Here is a 20,891-nt window from a genome sequence, read left to right on the forward strand (position 1 = left end):
GCCCTGGGGCGGCTGCCGCCGGGGCCGGGGCCCGGCGGGCCTCTCCGCGCCTTTTCAAACGGCGTCGCCGGGCGCGGCCGTGGCCCCGATGTGGAGTGCTGCCGGGGACTGCCGGGGCAGGCTGCGCCCCGCTCGGGTCTCGGGACTTCGCCCAACTAGGAGGGTTTGGGGGTGGGTTTTTTTGGTTGTTTTCTTTCCCTCTTGCGACCCACCCGTCCTCCAGCTGGCAGCCCCCTCGGGAGACCCAGCTGTCCTGTGAAAGTCGGCAGGTCATCCCCTTGCGCCTTTTGAACTGTTAGCTGTTCCTTGTGAAAGGGCTGGTTTCGTTGGCGTAGGTTATGGCTTCCTTGAGAAGTGCGTGAGGGGTGGAAGTCGCGGCAGCAGGTGTCGGTAGGAGAGGTGTAATCCACCTGTGAGGAAGAGTTGGCAAACAGGCTTGACTAGTCAGCGTTCCTGTTCGCTGCCAGCGTTTCCTTCGGCGACTCCCTTGTCCGGTAGGTTAAGGTGTGGGCTGGCGAAATACTTGGAGAAACTCCTTGACGATCAGGAGTTAGGTGTGCTGAGAAGTAAGTTCGGGTGTAAACTGACAGTTACAGTTGCTGGACAAACGTGTAATAGTGTTGTGATGAACATGTGCTGTTCTCTCGTGCCCTGCCTAATCAGCTCTGTTTATTCTCAGGTGTAGGAGTGGCTCCCTTCCCTTTTAGGTAGGGAATCAAATGCATAAAAACATATATATAAGAATTTATATTATATATGTGTTCGTCTACACATTCTTTTTTATTTTCTTCTTGAGGAATTGTTTATGTTTCCAGAAAATACTTGGAAAAGTGCTCTGTTCCAGGCAGACGAAGTCCTTGTCAGATTGGTTTAGTAGTGTTTTATTTAATCTAATGTCTCTGCTGGTGACAGGAGAGAAATATGACACATGGTATGACAGTAGGTATAAATAATAGAAGTAATCTTTAATGAGAGTACCTAGTGTAGAGAAGGAGAACGTGCAAAAGTGAAGTACTTAAAACTTTGGTTTTCATTAGTGATAACTTTTTGAAGTATTTTAGAGTGATGATGAAGTACTGCATGAGTTTACACTTGCTCTGACTGCTCTCCTGTATTGTGTACCTCAGTGCTGGTGACTGTCAACATAAGGTTATGCTTGGTGGGAGGTGGCTTTCTTGGTCCAGGTGTGATAGGACCTTAGTAATGCAGTGCTGTATAGAAGTTAGAAGGCCTTTCCAAGAAGCAGCATTTGAAATAATGTTTCTTAACAAATTTGTGTTGTGTCTTTTTTTAATTGCTGTTGTAGTAGAAGAAAAACACTAGAGAAAAAGATATCTATAAAAAGCCCATGGGAGGAGGTCTGCTTAGGAAGGTTGCTGTTACTTTCTATTCTTGAAGTAGGGGAAATTAGTAGAACGTATTACTGAGCGGCACACTAGTTTCTCCTTTGATGAGGCACTGTGAATCATGATAGTGGGAAGGGAGACAGGGTGATGATTTTGAATGTATTTATTACTTTTTCGTAAAACGAGGAGAGTGTATTGGGTTCTTGTGGGAAGCTGATGGTTTTGGTAGATAGAGCAACGTAAGGTATCATAATGGTAGGTACCTTGTAGTAGGCACTGTAGCCCTGTGCAAGATTGAATGACTAAACTACCTAGAAATTCCACTTAATGATATTGGGATTTGGCTCTCTGTCTGCTGCAGACCTTCACCATAGTGAGAAGTAGGATAAACAGTCTAACTCAAATATGCTGTTATTTGATTGATTTTTTTTTTTTTTTTAAATTATTCTTTGGGTTAATGTGGGGTAGTAAATTGTGAGGTGAAGGTGCTACAGAGCATAAGCAGTTGCGAATAAGTTTTCTATATTGATATTATTCTCCACTGCCACATAGCACAGCTAGGAGTGAGTGTGATCAGAAGTAGACAAACTCTAGAACACCTTGAAAGGCTTTTTAAATGATTCTCCTCTGGGAAGCTGGTACTCTGAGGTTATTAGTTCTCCATCATAAATAGTATTTTAACAGGTGAATGAGACTGGAGGCAGTTAAACAGTAAGTTTAGGACAACACCATGTATGACTTATTACTGGCAAGCAACAGGATAAAAAATGTCTGTGCAGGAGAATCTCTGGAAGTTATTCTGCAGTTTAGAGCTAAAATAATGTTGTATTTGGAGATATAAACTGCTCTTAATAGCCTGTTAATAGGCGTCTCTATAATGAAAAGCTTTTCAACAAAGCTGGAAGTGTACTGAGATGCATAGCTGCTTTCTGAAAGGTGGAGTCAGTGACTGAATTCCATCTAGCACCAGTTACCAAGCTTCCAGATCCGTTCCCTGTTTCAGTGTTAATAGGTTAGGCTGTTTTTTACATACGTAAGTCATTTTTTGTCCTGCTCAGCTCCTGTATCTCATATCTCTGGTTCTGGAATAATGCAATTTATATCACCTAGTATTAAAAAAACACCAGTCCAAAACAAACAAACAAAGAAAAAAATCCCACCCCAAACCTGTAATCACTCCAGATTCCAGCTAATTGTCTTCCAACCTGTACCTCAGCTTCCAGCACTTACTTTATTGTCAAAGCCATAGCACTCAGGTGCTTTCTTTGTGCGTCAGTTCTTCCATCCTCTGGTTACACTGAAGTTTACCGAGGAAATGTCTTCTACCTTCCTAGCCTAGTATCTTGCTGTCTTACTTAGTCTGCCTGGGTTTCATGGAAGAGAAAAGGCCCGCAGCATAGCCCTCTGGCGTGGCTCTGCTTTCCAGACAGGAGATGGGGAGAAGTGAAAACATTTTCTCCCTGTTGTCACAGGGCATGCCCTGGTGTGGTAGCTGTGCTTTGACTTTCTGTTTTCAGTGGCTCAGAGTGATGTGAGACTGGCTGCTGAAGAGGAAAAATATCTGGAGGAATCATGCGTACTGGAATGTTTTGAGGAGATTTTGGGGTGGAGAAATTAGTTAATTTTCATCACTTTTCTAAATGGTGCTTGCATTTTTGAATGCTTGGCTGCTATATAGTCTAGAAGGATACCTATGATTTGATATCAATGTTTCTTTTAAAAATTTACCATTGCTAGACTTTCTTTGGATAAATTATCTGGCTTTTTTTTTTTCTTTTAACAAAATTGGCATTTATTTTCCTTTTAGGGAGATTTTTGAACATAATGTTACCTTTTTCTCTATAAACTAGTCAAAACAATGGCTGAAGAGGTGGTGCCTTGCTTACTATAGAAAAAATTATTGTTGATCACAATAGAAGCCTGTGCCATTTTCTCTGTTTCTCTTGCATCCTCTGAATTGCCTTGGTCAATGTTGTACAACTTCCTATTAAAGAAATTGAGTAAAGTGAATTGTCTCAAAACCTTAGTTAATGTAGCCAGAAATGGGGGGGGCAGGAAGGGGAATGGTAACTAGGAGAAGGGGGGGGGGGAGCAAGAGTGGAGGAAATAGGCTGTGCCAGACAAGAGGTGCTGTAGATGAGAGTTCTTGCACAAACAATAGCAAACCTTTTTTTTAAAAAAACAAACAACAAACTAGAGAGAGGGAAAAATGAGGACATCTACAGTAGATGACACTGAAACTCTAAATACTGCTGAAGTCCTTGTTACTGAACTGCTGATCTAAAGAGCACTAAGCCTTAGTGCTCATAATGAAACCATTAAATAAGTTACAGAAAAACTTCTGTGTTCTGTGGCTTTGTCTATTCCTGGTGGTGTTCCAGTGCAGATGAAAACAAAATGACACATACTTGATGCAAACTCAATGGGAGGATCATCTCTTTCACCAGGAATGGCAGAGATTTTTTCAAACTGGAGTGCTTCAGAAACATGCGAAGTCAGCAGTGTATGTGAGAGACAACACTTAACTGTGCTACGAGAGTAAGCCATTGTAGTACTGTCTGGTGCTGGACTGAAGTGGTGAAGTGATAACTTTTTAATATTTGCATGTGTAGAGGATCTTTCTTGACTGTGCTGATGCAATAGATGGGTTTTTTTTCCAGTTGGCAAGACAAAACATGGAATGCAGAATCTAGAGTATCTTTCTAGCAGAAAGAAGGCAGGGATTCCTGTGCAAAAATTACTTCATAGACAACTGTAGTATTGTCCTGGAGTCTAATATATATTAGAGTTTTGGCAATTTTAACTATTGTCAGTCTTAACTACAAGAAGTTTGCCTTTGAAGTTACAGAAATATAAAGCTGGCTGCAGAATTAGACCTGAATCCTATTTATATATTGAGTGCTGTTATCTGTTAGAATGCATATTTGTTATGTGTATTTTTAGGGTATAAACCAGAGAGGCCTGAGGACACTCTGAAGACACTGAAAAGTTCCAGTCATTTGTTTGGAATACACGTTATGAACCCTTTCTGGAGTATGTCTACAAGTTCTGTGCGCAAGGTATTTAATGAGTAGGTGCCATAAGGTGTTAACGTGCCTTGAGGGGTGGTAGCAGTTCTGGAAGAGACCATCAGATGATACACAAATACAGTTGGAGTGTGTGTTTTATTCTGAGGATTGTGATCCTCTTCAATAAAAGTGTAAGCTAGCTTTGAGCTGTATTAACTGGATGGAGTTGCCTGTGGATGGAGTCTACTCCAGAATTTGTTGACTTTTCTTATCTGAAGCATCTTTAAGTAGGAAAGGTGAAACAAACTTGTTCAAACGGTTGAAACACTTGTTTCTTAACACATTTGTTTACTGTCTTTCATAGAGCTTAGCCAGGTATTGGATGTGCAGTGAGTGTTGACAAAACTCTGCCTCCATAATACTATTGCTACTTCAGATTGTAGCAACGATGAAAGCATGGTAGTTCTAGGGTTAATCACTTCTCAAGTGAGTTATATAATTTTGCTAGGGCAAATTATATAACTTTGTTGATAATGCTTATGACATAGGTATTGTTACTAGTCCAAGTCTCAAGCACTTCAAAACACTATAGCCTAAATCATGCCTCTAGTCACTGCAACTAGCCTAATCAGAAGTCTATAGCCTGCAGGTTTGTCTTGGCAATCTATAGAATGATTTTGCAGTCTGTATGTAGTAAAATGTTCGCTAGCAGTGTAGCAGTGACCAGTTAAGTAGAAAAGGTTTTTTGTTTGTTTTTGTTTTTTTCTTTTTTAATACAAGACAGCATAGGCATAAAAAGATTGCTATAGCAAAACTATTTAAACTTGATATTACTGTCAAATGGTGATTGTCTCACAGTGGGAGTGGGCTATGTGATCAGTTCCAAGTGGGATGTTGGTGTCTTGAGCACAGGCAGGAAGTGAAACACATGAAATTTTCTGTAAAAAGTTCTTATTTCATCCCAGCTTTACTACACTACTTTTAAAGACTCTTTGAAGTCTAGAACGCGAGGATGCTTGTCAGTAGAAATGATTTATTTTGATGCATTGTGTGCTAGAAATAGATTGACTTCTAAGCTGATGTTATATACTATGTGATTCCAGTTTCTAAATAAATGTAAGCCTCCTTAAGTATTTGTCCTAATCTGCAGATTTCCTGTCCAGCATTGATTATTCTTGTACTTGTAGACTAGGTTTGAGTGAATAAAAGTCTATTTAAAAACCAACCCCAAGCAGTAGAACACCAAAACCCAAGATATGTTTCATTGGCCAAACTTGTAATTAACAAGGTTGGGTTTAAACCTGTGTTAAAATATGTTCATGTGTTAAATGTTTATGAAATACAGCCTGTAATCTCACGGTTCTCTTTGAATCTAACAGAGACCCGATGCTGAAGAGAAAACTTTGAGTGGAGAGCTGCGAACCAGTCCTCTACGAGCCTCTACAAAGAAACAGTTGCCTTCTATTCCAAAGAATGCTGTGCCAATAACCAAGCCTGCTTCACCTGCCATGTCATCCCAGTCGACAAATGGAACACATGCTTCTTATGGGCCTTTTTATTTGGAGTATTCCCTCCTTGCAGAGTTGTAGGTTTTCACTTTTTGTGTCTTTTTTAGGTCACTGGGCTTATGCTTCAGTGGTAAAAAACCATGCAGGGATCTAGTTCTTACCTGGTGTCTCTCCCATAGTCCTTGAAGAAGGCAGTAAAACTTAAGTTCTACAAAATTCTTTTTCTGGAGCAGCAGTCTCAATCTCTTGAGGTAGAAGGGGAGAGGAAGATGAGATGAGATTTAAAGGGACGTGTTTAGATGTGATTCTCTGAATTATTATATTTCTCAGTCTTGAAGTAAACACATTTTGGGTTTAGGCATCCTGACCAGTTATCCTAACAGCTTTTTGGTCAGAAATACCGAATTTTTCAAACAAGTATTAAAATAGAAGCAAGCAGATGTTTAGTGGGAAGATGGTTATGAATATATGGCACTGTCTAATGGAGTTAGGATGTGGGAGCTTCCTTCAGTTGTTACATGGAACACTTGAACGCTGTCTGATATGGCTTATTAAATGGATATTAGGAAGACTATATTCTTTCCTGTCTTTCAGTGATATTTAATGTGAAACTTATGAGGGAGGAGTTAGCGCAATTTAAATAACTTTCTTCAGATCAGTTGCATTTGATCCAGTCTAGTGATTTGTAGACTGCTGTGTGAGCATAGAAATCTCTATTTGTCTGCAAAACTTTCCAGTTACGTAAACTGTTCTGTGCTACAAAGCTGAAGGGACTTCCTCCGTAACAGACATACTGGATTCTCAAGTATGTAGTATGTCTTTTGGAATGAAATCCCTGGAGTCCTTATGCAATGCTAAGTCTCAGTTCTTGCATTTAACCATTAAATTGAAAGTGAGAACTCTCAAAACAGTAATTTTTTTTTTTTTTCAGGGAACTGACCCTGACTTCTTAATTCAAGAAAGATGTTTTTCTTCTGCAGCATGCAAAAATATATTGGTATCATAATGTAAACTCCTCTAGTTTAACAAATTTATTATTAGGGAAATAATAATGAATTTTATGAAGATCATAAGCACAGGACTGTGTTAATATTCTGCTTTAAGATTATGGTTTATTTGTACAAGCATGCAGAGTTCAATTTAATGGACCTATATGCCAAGTAACTGGAAAACCTGTGAAGTGAATAATTTGGTTTATCATTTATAGTGTTCAGTAGAATCTGCATACCATACAACTACAGTTGGTTAAACTTACTAGCAACTACTTGTGCTCCTTGATTTGAAAACTAGTAAAAATAGCACATTTTTTCCCCTGTAGTAATGTTGATTATCAAATGGACTTTCCTAAAAAGCAAAAGGAGATGTAGAAACTCTTTTCATAATGCACTGGTCGTTGGTGACTGAAGATCGTGACTGGATTATTATCTCAAGAAGTGAAATAGCAAATAAGTGCAAGTTTGGGAAAATTACTTGGTCCATCCTGCTAATGAGATGCCTGGAATCACTCGATCCAGATCTCGAATATACCCTGCTTCTTGACTGTCCTTTTTATTTTCTGTTACTTTTTGTCAGTAATTCCTGTTTGACCTGCAGCATAGTCTCATCTAAAACTGAAAAACTACTTGTGACCAAACTTTAACTTCAATTTTAAACATTTCAAAATTTTCTACAATTGACTGCAAATCTGCATTCAAAATTACTTAATTGCATTTCTTTTTTTCTTCTTTACTTTGAAACTGGGGATTCAGTAGAAAAATGGAAATTTCAGTAATGACGTGTTAAATGCATGTACTGGGGGAAGAATTTATTTCTACTTCTCTACTTACAGTTTTATCAGGAGGAATAATGTTTCCTGTTAGTAACTCTTCAAGTGGAGGGGTAGGAAAAACAAAGAGTGAAAAAATATGGTTTCACTAGTTTTCTGCCACCTCCTTCTGTGAGCAATCTGACCTTGGGAATTGCGTGTAAGTTTGTGGAAGAAGTCCCCTGTTAAGCTGTTGGTAGTACATTCTGGGTTTACTGTTGTCAGCTTGCTGTAGATTTAGTGTGGTTGTGGAGCTATCCTAAATGCTGATTCTCATTGCAGTACCTTGGTTGTAAAGCAGAAACTGCCAGGTGTCTACGTGCAGCCATCTTACCGATCAGCATTAAGTAAGTTTAAACCTAACTTTTAAAGTTTTTTTACATATATATATTTTTAAATTCTTTCACTCAAGCAAACTTTTTCACTTGCAGTGTGGTTTGGTGTAATATTCATAAGACATGGGCTGTACCAGGATGGTGTGTTTAAATTTACTGTCTATATTCCTGATAATTACCCAGATGGAGACTGCCCGGTAAGTGGTTGTGTGTATCTTGGGTTTTTCTTGTTTTCTGGTGTTTTAAGTATGACTTTTTATTAAAGCTAATATACCAGTTAGCTTCTCATTTCCATGAACTAGTTTTGTTCAGTTGGCTGGGCTCATTTGCAATGTCTTGTACATATTTCCTAACATCTGTGGAGGAATTAAGTTACTCTGATTACTAAGGCTGGTGTACAGTGAACTTCCTGAGGTTAGATGCATTAGAGTATGAAGTAATCAAGCAATTCTTTACCTCAACTCTTGATCTGCTACTTCCTCGGCAAGGAAGTCAACACTGAAACACTTAAAGTAGTATGCAAATTCTGAGTAGTGATATAATGGAACATAAATTCCAGGCACCTGTGCTGTGTTTGCTTCTAGTATTGCAGGATTTCTTGCCTGTCTCTCTTCTAAATTACATTGAAACAAAGAACAACAAGAAGTTGAGGAGAATGTTGGTGAAAAAAAGGCAGTAGGAGATAGATAGTACAGTGTTACCTTCCATCTCTGATTTCTCTTTTTCTCTTTAGGGAAAAGTATCCAAGTTATTACATCAATTAAAATATAAAAATAAAATTTAAAAAAAATCTTGTGGCAGTCTGACTCTCCAGAGCAGAGCAGCTGGTCCTCTTGGCCAAATTTCTGTAAGAGGAAGATTGAGGGACAGGCATATGTAACTGCTGTAGCTGAGAACAAGTTGCTATGTCAGGAAGCTGTCTGCCTGGTGTCAAATTTGTGCAAAGCCATCATCTTTAAAAGGACAGAGCCAGTAGGAAACAGTTTCTTTCAAAGATTAGACTTCAGTGTCTCTCATACAGCCATCATTCTATTGCTACCATAGGGCTTTAAAACCTTCCTTTTGAAACTAAGTTTTCTTTTGGAAGAATGCACAAATACCAGAGGAAGCTGGCTGTACAGAACTGAAGACACCGTGGTGTCACTGCACAGTTTACTTAAAAATATGTAGGATAAAAGTAGTATTGATTGTAGCTCAAGTATGTAAAAAGCTTTCAGTCACACATAGCTAAACCAGAAAAACTCCTTTAATCTGATTTTATCTGATATTACCTGTGTTGGCACTAGTGCCTGTGTGGTTAGCTGGATTAGTTTCCTGATTTGGTGATAAGCATGTGAGAGAGGACAGGACCCTGCATGTAACATGGGTGTGTTGGGTTACAGTTTCACAGATGGTATAAAGCACTTCAGGTTGCTTTCTTTTAATACAGTAACAATTAATTAGTATTTGGAAGCAACATCTTGAGTGACCTTCACCCAGTGGTTTTAGCATTAGTATTGAAGTTGTCATAATGAATTTCTTTTTTCTAATGCAGCGCTTGGTTTTTGATCTGCCTGTCTTCCATCCACTAGTAGATCCTTTATCTGGTGAACTGGATGTGAAAAGAGCATTTGCAAAATGGAGGTTAGTGGTAACATATTGATGTATAATTTGAAAGAATTTTGTTCCTTTCTTCATTTGTGTTTTGTTCTCTTTAGGCGAAATCATAATCACATATGGCAAGTATTAATGTATGCTCGCAGAGTCTTCTACAAGATTGATACAACTACTCCTCTGAATCCTGAGGCTGCAGTGCTGTAAGTATCTTCCATGTGTATAGATATGGTCTCTTAAGACGTTTTTGCATAGACTTGCAGAAACAAGAGGTTTGTAAAATTGTTTATCGGTTCATGGTCTCTACTGCCAGAGTTGATTGCACTAGCAACTAAAGCTGAGGCTTTGCCAAGTCTGTCCATGCTTCTAAAGCAAACCTGTACCTCCTTGCAATTACTTAACATTACTTACTTCTCTCTTGCAGTTATGAAAAAGATATTCAGCTGTTCAAAAGTAAAGTAGTGGATAGTGTCAAACTATGCAGCAGTCATTTATTTGATCAGCCCAAAATAGAGGATCCCTATGCAATCATGTAAGTACCATGAGCATATTCACCATGTCCTAATGTTTCAAGTACAAGTTTTGGTATAGTTGTTGATTTGAAGCCTTTCTCTGCCAAGCTGACTGACTTTTTTTTTTTTTTTTTTTCTTTCTTACATTTATAGCATTACTTTGAATATTCCTACCCTCATTTCCTTCTGTTTACTATTGAGTGAATCCTAAATATAATCAGACACTTGTGTTTACTGTTTGTTCACTAAGCAACCAAGACTTAAAAAAATCTCAACAAAACCTCAAACAAACAAACCCCAAAACAAACAAACAAAAGCTCCAAATCACTTCATGTTCCTCAAGTAGAGATACCCATGGAGTAAATACTGCTTTTGGACTTTCCTGAACATAGTTTGCATGACTATAGCTTTGGTCACACTTTTAAAATGCTTTTAAGCTTGACTGCATAGGGAATGGAGCAGTCAGCACCATAGGGAATATGAGTAGTGTTTCATGTAGTACCTGCTGAATTGCCAGTTCTCACTGAAAACAAAAATGAAAACCTAAGTACTTCTTGTTGAAAAGATCCATGACAATGTGAATTCAGTTCTTAACTGTATGTTTTAACATTGAAAACTCAGAATTGTAGTTTACTTGAAATTCAGCGAACGAAACCAAGGAAAATTGCTGCTTTCTGCTCTAAGCTGTAGTTTGCAAAAATGTGAAGTAAGAGGTAACTATACTTTCTCCATAGTTTTTCTCCATGGAATCCAGCTATACATGATGAAGCTAGAGAGAAGATGTTGACTCAGAAGGTATGTGCAAAGTCCAGATTCTCACTGTAGTGTGGGTTTATTGCCTGATAAGGGAAGAAAGGTTCTCTGTCTCTGTGATGAATGTGTACTAGACAAACCTTATTCCACCCCTCTTTTGGATCAGCAGGCGTGCTGAAACTGATTTGGTCTCCTAACTAAGCAGTTATGTCACAGTTCTAACTTCAGTGTGTTAAGCAATTAATCATTTAGCCAGCTAGAAAGCTTTGTTAGTACAACTGTTGGCACACTTGGCAGATTTTTTTGTTTAGGGGTGGAAGGGAAGGAAAGAGGGGAAGGAAGAGATTTGCTGACTGCCTATTAGCTTGTCCTGCACTTGTCATGGTCGTTACCACTTCTGCATAACCTGACAGTCCCCAACTTCTTTGTTCTCTTCTGTTGAGAGATCTTTCATTATTGAATCAAAGCTTCAGGGCTTTCTTCTCATTCCAGACTTTTTGAAGCAGCACAGGCAGAGTACCTTGCTTACATCTCTAACAATACTGAGTTCTAATAAGACAATATCAGCTAATTGAAGAGTGCATAGAGTTACTTCTGTCACAAAGCACTCTTACTGATATAGCAAGAATGTTTTGGCTCATACAGCTTTCACCTGAGCAACACATTTGGTTTTGGGGAACGGGGTGCGCTTTGTTTTTTGGTTTTGGTTGGGTTATTTATTTATTTATTATTTCTTTGCACTTAAAGAGCTGGCACACAGCAATTCTGAGTCTGCACTGAGTGGCATGACAAGTAACTCTGCTTGCAGTGCCTAGGGATTCTGAAATGGTGGCTGGTATTTTTGCTGGACTGTCAAGGAAAAACACTCTGAATGTTTTAGTTACTGACTTGGGCTCCTTGCACTAGAGCTGTGGTGGTGTTTGCTGCTTTTTTAGTAATAAAAAATGTTTGGGTTTTTTTGTCAGTCCAAACTTCAGTCTTCCTTGCTGCAAGCTTTAACTCGTGTTCTTCCTGTCTTCTGCCATGAATGAGATTTTTACATTGATCTTAATACAATATGCTGCCTGTAAGCTCAGTGTAGCAATGTTCCTAACAGCCAGAGTCACAGCAGGGCTTGAGGTGAGGTGGCTTTTCTCCAGCCTTAGAACACACAGGAAAATATTTTGATCAGATTCTGACTTCTTGATGTTCTTCTAAAAACTTGAGAAATACTTTTGACTCTTCCCCTGTCCTTCATTCTCTACTTCCTTCTTTCTTACCCTTTAAATCAAAGACCTAAGAAAGAACAGGTTGAGGTGCTTGAAATGGAAAGGGTATGATGCTGTCTCAGAGACTTATAGCAAACAATGCTTTTTCTTTCATCCTTTTTCTTTGGGGATGCATGTTAATTTATTTTTAAGCAAAAAGTGACATCTTCAGTAACTATTGCACGTGTGGTACTTTAGTCACTTGAGTACTTTGTTGATAGCAGGTATGGCCCAACTTCTGTGCCTTAGGAGATTTGTTCCAAAATATCAGTGTAGCTGAGAACATTCTCTTCCCTCCCAGAAAAAGGAAGTTCCTTAATCCTGTATCCTGTCTTTCCCTTTTTCTGCAACCCTGGGTCCTTGTTTATTACCTGTGTAATTCCTGTGCCTTGGGAAACAACCTGGCTATTCTAGAACTGTAGCCCAGGAAAGGCTGTGATGTCCCAGTTCCCTGCTGAGCACATGGCTTTTGCTAGATGATGTCCTGTGTGTGGCATGCGATAGGCAGGTGCCAGCTACTCTGCCAGACTCGAGCTTAACTGATCCCTCGTTTGCTGTTGTCTGATGCGTTACGGCAATTCTGTCACATAGTGTCACCTTTTACACAAAACATGGGGAGGGACAGAGGAAGTGCAGGTTCTGTTTTCTTGCTGACTTAATTTACTTTGTCAGGCAAAAGGCTTCCTGTAGTATGACAAAGTCTACTTACATAATTATCGCTTTCTGGAACTTGATGCGTCATTCCAGGTTTGATGTAGTTGGCATACAGATGATCTGATGAGCCTATAGCAGTGTGGAGGCAGGGCTAGTTCCTGGTATGCAAAAACAAACCCTGCAAGCTATTCTGTTTCTTTGACCTGCTAGAGTAGGTATCTAATTTACTAATCATCTTAAACTACTTTAAATCTACAGATGCTTGAAGTTGCATCTTTCTCCTTCAACTTGAAGCTTTTTTTTTTGTCTTCTAAATTGCAATAGTCAGTCTCAAATGTTCATTGCATTGTGTTTGGTAGAAATAGTTATTGTTCAAGCATTTAACCATGATAAATGCTCAGGGAAGAGAAGGACCATCCTTGGAAAGCATTAAGAAGCTCTGTGGTATAGCAAAGGTATCAGCTGCTACTTTGCCATGTTAATTTGCGTTCAGAAGCCTTCAGTGGGTTGGAGTACTCTTCCACAGTATGCCCAGCATCGCAAGGTAGTAGGCTACCATTACAATGTCAAGTTAATGACAAATGTTTTGATTTGGATTGACACTTCTTTCTGTAGAACCAAGAAATTTGGCAAATAGCAGTGCAGTGGTGCTGGGCCACGGCCTTCAAGCAAAAGGCACTGTTCAAAGACTATCTCTTAATCTCTGTAGTATGATAGGGTAGCAGTACATGAACTAAGTCATTTAAACTCTCCTGTAATGTCGGGGTAGTTCTACAGATGCCACACACATTCACAGGAGTTAAACCAATAGCCATGTTCCTCTTTGAGGAGAGGAAATGATGCTAGCCTCTTTTATGCTTGTGGTTGCCAAAGGTAAAACGGATGGGGAGGGACTTAAGAGGGTTTGGGGTGTCTAATAATTCTGACTTTCTTCTACCTAGAAGAAGCCAGAAGATCAGCACTGCAAAAGTATGCATGTTTCTGGCCTGTCATGGGTAAAGCCTGGCTCAGTTCAGCCTTTCAGCAAAGAAGAGAAGATGATGCCTACTTAGCTCTTCTGGATGATGGTGCACAAAACACTTTCTGTGGGTGGAGGGAATGTAATGGAGGGAGAAACAGCAAAGCAGCAGTTTCCTTCTTGACTATGGATTAGTAAAAACTGAATGGTAGCAGTGACTCCAGTAAACCTGTTCAGTGGATTACTGACTCTTAATGTTTTACATATGCATTAGGTTTTAAAGGCTTGCCTGGAGTTTGGAAGTCTCTCTTGAACACTGCAGTACTTTTACCTGAAGACTGTCTAGGGTGGGTAATTCCTCAGGGCTCTGAAATGCCTGGAGGTTTTGGGTTGGTTTTTAAGCTTTTATTTTTTTCCCTCCAGGAATAGCAATTTTTTAAAAAATCTTAAATTACTGGCAGAAATATTAGCATTGGAGATACGACGCCAGAGATAAGCTGTGTTCATGTAAACTAATATAGCAGAGTTAAACACTATATTTAATGGTTTTAAATACTTTTGGTTTCTATTGTAAATATATTAGGATTTGAAATTGTAAATAGATGGTTCACTGACTCCATTTAGCACTTTCCAGAGGTAAAGCTGGGGATGATGTATTATGTATTATTGATTTGTAAAATGATATCGTCACTAAAGCGCACATTAGTCTGACAGGGTGAAAGCAGAGTGTCAGGCTTATTAGACTTTTATTACATAAACACTAAAATCAAAGCTTTTAATGGTGGTCTCTTGATCTAATAAAATCTTAAGAGGATTTTAGATTCCCTAGGTGTCTAGGGGATTACATAGGATAGCTTGACTAATGTGTGTTAATAGTGACATCTTAAAATAAAAAGAAACCATGATCTAGCTTTTGTCCCTCTGTCTGTCTATACTGTAGACATTTAGCAAAGACTGGAAGCGGAATGGAAGCATCTGACTACATATGTACTTGCCTGCATGCGTATTCAGGATGTTAACGGGATAACAGGATGTTACATACTGAAGAGACTGGTTAAATACAGTTTTGTTCCACATACAGGAAAACCTTTCTAAAGCATGTGTGAGCTCAGGACAGAATCTTTTACTTTTCACAAGAGTCTAGCAGAATGCCTTATTCTTGCCTAACAGGATTTTCCTATCGAAACCTGTAATGTTAACCCTTTACAGCTGGGCTGCTTTTTCTTTGGCTCCTCATACCTGTACTGATGGCATTAATGGAAACCCTACTGTCTAGTAACAAGTAGCAGTGACTTCATATATGAATGTGATGTGGTGTTTGGGGAGGGTGGGGAGTGGTGCCGGTGTGTGCTTTGGTTTTTGTGGTTTTTTTTGTCTTTTGTTTTTATCTGACAAGCTAAATGCACTTGTCATATAACAACCTTTCCCTGTTCCCTTTGAGAACAACTTCTTGGCTCTTAAGGAAGTAGACAAAGACTTCACAAGTAATATGCTGTCATATACCAAATGATTAATTTAATGTACGGTTAAGGATGACTCAAGTCATTTCTATGCAGCACTTAACATTGTTTAAATTAGGTACTTACTCTGTTTTAGCTAATGTTGAAATCTTACCGCATGATGTTGCTTTAGACCTTTTAAAGCTTCTGCCTTTGAGATGCAAGGTTTCCTGGGGCTGCCTGGAGTGTCTGTAGTACTGCTGGAATTCCTCTTTAGACAGAGGATATGTGGAAAGCAAGGATCCTCTTTAAGGCAGAGGAGGAAGTGCATCCAAAGGTGCATTTCTTGGGGCTACTCTTTCTTCTTTAACCGCCCTCATCTTATAAAGTGCCTGTTACAGGACCTGTGTTCTTGACTAAATGCTAAAATGTGCTTTCTAAACCTTAGTATATCCATTTATAGTCAGTGTAATAAGAGAAATACAATTGAGAGTGGCTCCTTCCTGAAGAAATTTGAGGTTAAAGTAAGAAGAATTCTAAGCATAAATTACCAAGCAGGTGCTTCTGAACAGGGTATTTGCAACTGAACTATTGTCTTCAGCTCTCTGAAAGCTCTTGCTAACTCTGTATATGTGAGGTATGGGCCTATGTAAACAGAAGGCTCTGGCAGGCCCTGGTCATGTGAATTAGTACAGCAGATTTAAACATATTTAATGGCTTTAAATGCACTGGGTTTTTTTATGGTAAACTGTATCAATAGTGGTAGTTGAGTACAGATCTTCCTAAAGGACATTTTTGCCAAGATTGAGTCAATCATAGGGTGAGATGTCTGTGACTTGGTATGACTTTGTAGGGCAGTTAACTCAGAGTAAACTCAGTTTCTACTATTTTCAACACAAATCTGTTTCTAGCTCAGAGCTCAATCCAACTTTGTTATGAGGCTGAGAAGATGATGTGTTAAGGCAGTGGTATTTAAAAATGGATAGGGAAATCTAGAGCAAATCTGCAGTCTTTAGTGGCCCTCTGAAGGTGGCTGCTGATATGTTTTTAGACAATTGCAAAGTCAATACTAGAATAATTCTGTGTATTTCCACTTACATTGGTATTGCCAATCTAGTGCTTTGATATATCAGTAACTAGAGCGAAGCCAACAGACTTTGTGTAGGATGTTTTGCTGTTTGAGTCTTGAAACAGTGGCTACTGTTAGGAAAAGCACTATATCTGTTTCTGCAGCGACACTAGAAACCAGCATCAACAAGATAACATCAAATGAAATGTTGCTTTCTTGCTGGTAGTGATGGCTTGTTGGAGCAAAACATTCAACTCCAAACCTTGAAATAAACCTATGCAAATAATGGGATTTGAGATTTTTGTGGTGGCTTCTCTTTTCTCCCGTTCTTACCGCTTTGGAAGGAAAGAGTGTGAGAAGGCTTAGGACTTGCAAGAACTTTGCTCTTACGTTTTTTTGAAAAAACATGTTACATAAATAAACTGTTAAGTCCTGTCTTCAGTTCGAAAACTTTGAGGAGAGTGCAAAATTCTGAATCGGCACTTTGGTTTGTGTACTCTTTCCTGTAGTAGGAACATTCTACCTCTTTATTTAAAGATGTTTTTTCTAATTGTTTTTGCATTCTTTATCTTGCGTGCTAAAGTCAGTTATTTTGTGAGAACAGGACTTGGATGGCAGATAGCTGTAAGCCTTTTATAATTTTATACATCTATCAGTATAGAAAAGAAGGAAAAACCTGTGGATCTTGGAAGAAAGCAAGCAATTCCCTCTGCTGTTCCTGTTGTCAGTTGTGTGATGACATGCACAGAAAGACTTTCTGTCCTTCCCTCTCTTCTATACCCACCATGGGAAAGTAAAAGGAAGCGCAAGCCTTCTGGAGCAGTTGCTTAGTGCCACAGCTGTTTCTTGAAAAGCTAGTGAGTAACAGTGTTAGAGAGTGTGAGAGTGTGTGTGCATGTACATGCGTGCATGTGGTTTTCCTCCTGTGTGAGCAAAAGGAACGAATAACTGGGCAAATAACATTTCTTTGCTCCAGTGCTGATTCAGTGATCTTCAGGAAACTACTGTCAGTGTAACATACGGGGTTGAAACCTAATTTTTCAGTCTTTCAAAGCAAAGAATGTCATTCCTACTGTGTATTGCCAACCACAGAAGCTGTCTGGCCCGCCTCCGTCAGTGAGAGGGAAATCCTGTGGGCCGGGGGGCTGCGAGTGCCCACTCTGGGGTGCAATGTGTTGCCTGAGATGGCATGGTAAGTGTGTGCTGGCAGCACCTGTGGCATCTCCTGGGCCAGTGTGGCTGTGTGCAGCTTCGTGAGCCCCACACAGCTCTCCAGAGAGCTCCTGGCTTCATCTCCCGGCATGGATGTGTTCGTTTCTCCCTGGGATCTTTGCTGAAGAGGTTGAAGACCACGTCCAGCCCCCATGGAAAAGGGTGAGTGATCTCGCTGCTGATCCCCTCCTTTGAGAGGGAGGGAGGGAGGGAGGGAGGTGGTAGTGGGGGAGTTGGTGTCTTGCTCAGCCTACCTCCTCTTGTACCAGAAAGAAGGCTCGTAGCTAGTGCAGGGCAGGGCTGTAACAGTGGCTGTAGTGTGGGACTTCAATTGTTTTCTGCCTCAACTACTTCTGAAATACTCAGTAGAAGCAAGGGCTGCTGAATGCCATCTTGTAGAAGCCAAGGCCTCGAGTGCTTGTGCACAAAGGCCAGGGTTGAAGGGAACTGTCCGAAGACGCTTTTGTTCTCAAGAGTGTGCTTAGGTTCTTGGGCATATTTTGCTTTTTTTCATGCTTGCAGCTTTGCAGACCTGAAGGCAGTGTGTGTGGGGAATGGCCTTTCTCTGCGTAGCTTGGGCAGGAGTTCAGTTGTTTTCTCACTCTGGTTTAGACCCCTCCAATGCTTTTCGATATCTTTCTTAATATCTCTTATTTAATGCTGTGCCTTGTAATTTGTGTTGTTAGGAAGGGTATGGGCAGGAAGTAGTTCACATCCAGCTTGCACCTTCCCCAGCACTTTTATGCCCATGGAAAGGGGGTAGGTGTGTGGCACAACACATGGAGGAACATTTGCAGCAGCCACAGCCAATGTCTTGTGCTTAAATCAAAATATTTCTGGGATTGTGGGGTGGCTGACAACTGCTTGATTGCTAGATTAATACTTGGAAGATGTTTCTTTTGTTGCTCTCTTACCTTTTTCTTGATTCTTATGCAGCTGACTTGCTACTTAAAAAAAAATAATCCTTTGTAGTGTTTCTGGCTGTTATTTGCATTCAAGGGAACAGATTTCTGATAATCCTAAATATGCATTTGTTCAATTTCACTCCATCTTCTGTATCATGTGCCACTGGTTGTTAACCTTTCTAACAAATATATGGTTTTAGTCCAGCATGACCCTGCTGTTGAGCAGCCCTTTTCTGCTAGGGAAGTCTCTAGAATGGGGTACAGCGTAGCTGAAGTGAGCTTTAACACAGTGTTGGACTTGTAAAAACTTGTAAGAAAAGCAGCCACCTTCCTTCTAACCTGGTACAAAGGAAAAAGAGATGGCTCTGTGTCGCTTACCTTGGTCAGCTTTCTCTTCTGTGTGGCATTAATGCCCCTGTTAGCCTGCGTATTTCAGGCATCTGGCAGGTTATAAGGAATTGCAAGTGCGTTGGAATTGTCAAATGCCTGTTTGAATTTATGATAGAAAACAGAAAGGGAGGAACTGATCTGAAAGCTGAGCTTGTATTGCCTGGAAAGTGGTGCCATGTTTTTTTCAGGGAAAGCATGTGGGAAAAGTTTTTGAGGGCTAGTGTGCTGGCCTAGTGTGTAGCTACTAAAATACTGTGAACATTACTTCTGTTGCCTCAGTTATTTCCCTTACACTTTTCTTGGGAAGGCTGAAATTGAAATTTAAATGCTGCTTCAGATTTAGCATTAGAAAAGTTTAGTTAAAGGACTCTTAGTGCGCCGCAGAAGATGGGCCTGGCTTTGTGACTGAGCACGCTGTACCAGCTGGGCAGGGAGGCAGAACTACGAGTGTTAAACTGGAATGTGAGTCCTTTTTTTTTTTTTTTTTTTTTTTTTTTTTTTTTTTTTTTTTTTTTTAGATTACTCAGAAGCCTTTGTAATAAATCACTGACTTGCAAATTTCCTAAGCCACTTAGGTGAAGGACTTGCGTAGAAGTTTAATCCCTTCTAATTTTGGGATGCTCTCTCATCTCAGCTGCAGCAGGGTCGATGCAGGACTTAATTCCTACTGCTGTACAAAGCCGAAAAGGGACGGTGTCCCCACACCTATTGATGGTGCGGGGTGGGGGCAGAGTTCAATAGGGAGCAAATCCTGGTGAGTGTTAACTAATGTCAGTTCAGAGGTGTGGCGGCTGCTGCTGTTGTTTTATTTGTCTGATTGCTGCTGGGGTTTAGAAAACACCACAGTTAGTAAAAACAATGACAAGGAAGAATGATAGAATGAAGTAAAAATGATGGTTATTTGAGTAAATTTTCTTTACTTTTGAGCTGTTACAGACCTCTGTAGGTGTGGTGAGTAGGTTGGATTGCTCTAAGCTAAATCCATGCTAATAGCAGGTTCCTGAAAAGAAAATACTTTTTTTTTTTTAATTTAAAGAATGTGGATTTTTGTTTAGTTTAGAATGGATAATCTGAAACTTTTTTTATTAGATTGAGAAAGGGGAGAAAACACTAACTATATCTTTCTGTAATTGGATATTTGTGTTAAAAGCAGCTGTTCCAGGAACAAGGTAGGTGAATGAGTACTGAAACAATACCATTGAAATAAAATCCTTTTCTCCTGATTATAGTCATCTTTCCTAGTACAAGTATATCATTTAATGAAAAAGTAAATTTAAGTTGACTATCGTCTTTGCAATTCTCAACTCTGTAAAAAATATTTCTGAAAGAAAAATAGAAGTTATGCCAGCAGTCTTAAACAGTTAAGTTTGTAGTTGGACTAGATGATTGTTGTAGGTCCTTTCCAAGCAAACTGTTCTGTTCTAAGTCTTGAAATAAATATTCTGAAGCTACTTGAGAATTTATTTTTTTTAAAATAGTTTTTACATGCTAGGTTTTTTGGTTTTTTTTGTTGTTGTTTTTTCTTTGGAACACCTCTGTTGAAGTAGCTTTTCTAGCACTTGTTTCAAAACATAAACTACAAATTGTACCTCTTATTATTTACAGCTGAGGGTTCCTAAACAATTTGGTTTCAGAAAGGATAGGAACAGAAGCTGTTGAAGCTTAGTTGCCAGGGCCACTAGCTAAATATACAGGGGAAAAATGGTACATACTTAGGTGTAAAAATGCAGTAGTTGGCTGCCAGTGGCCAAAACAGTTCTTAACAACTTAACTAAGAATTCTTAGTTAGTTCCCTAACTTAGTTCAAACACGAGTACATAGCCTAGTATGTATGAAAATAATTCTGCTTTCATTGGATTAAAATGTGCAATCTTGTATTAAAGCTCCTGCAAGGCAGACAGACCGGCTTGCTTTTGTTCTAGGCTCCTCTTCTGCTGCATAGCCCTGCCAGCCTGCCTCCTCTGCGAAGAGGAGCAGCACCACCAGCCCCTGGCTGTGCTTGGAGAGACACCCCAGCAAAGGCAGTCCTTGGCGCTGACCCTCTGCGGGCTCCGCGGTGCCACGTTCTGGCAGAGCAACAGGAGGAAACGCGTTTAGAACAAACACAATGACTAAACTGGGGCAAGAGTAAAGCCTTGTCCTTGTTGTGTGACTGGTA

General features: G+C 39.7%; 1 protein-coding gene across 6 annotated transcripts in view; it reads left to right on the forward strand.

The window, feature by feature from the left end:
- Positions 1–124: 124 nt before the first annotated feature.
- AKTIP (AKT interacting protein) overlaps positions 125–20,891 on the forward strand; it is a 25,734-nt gene continuing 4,967 nt past the window's right edge. For 2 of the 6 annotated variants that reach the window (XR_775472.1, XR_775469.1), the window contains exons 1-11: positions 125–171; positions 4,290–4,405; positions 5,734–5,939; positions 7,949–8,013; positions 8,098–8,198; positions 9,536–9,624; positions 9,699–9,797; positions 10,019–10,126; positions 10,841–10,901; positions 16,883–17,600; positions 20,656–20,888. Coding sequence is in view for 2 of the 6 variants with exons in the window: in XM_010584959.1 (XP_010583261.1) it covers positions 4,364–4,405; positions 5,734–5,939; positions 7,949–8,013; positions 8,098–8,198; positions 9,536–9,624; positions 9,699–9,797; positions 10,019–10,126; positions 10,841–10,901; positions 16,883–17,023 (912 nt within the window). In the remaining 4 variants the exon portion in view is untranslated. Of the gene's footprint in view, positions 172–4,289; positions 4,406–5,733; positions 5,940–7,948; positions 8,014–8,097; positions 8,199–9,535; positions 9,625–9,698; positions 9,798–10,018; positions 10,127–10,840; positions 10,902–13,701; positions 14,628–16,882; positions 17,658–20,655; positions 20,889–20,891 lie in introns of those variants that run through there. The other 4 variants (XR_775470.1, XR_775471.1, XM_010584959.1 and 1 more) reach the window with 4 other exon arrangements.

Source organism: Haliaeetus leucocephalus, unplaced genomic scaffold (assembly GCF_000737465.1).
Source record: "Haliaeetus leucocephalus isolate CR32 unplaced genomic scaffold, Haliaeetus_leucocephalus-4.0 Scaffold92, whole genome shotgun sequence".
NCBI classification, from domain to species: Eukaryota; Metazoa; Chordata; class Aves; order Accipitriformes; family Accipitridae; genus Haliaeetus; species Haliaeetus leucocephalus.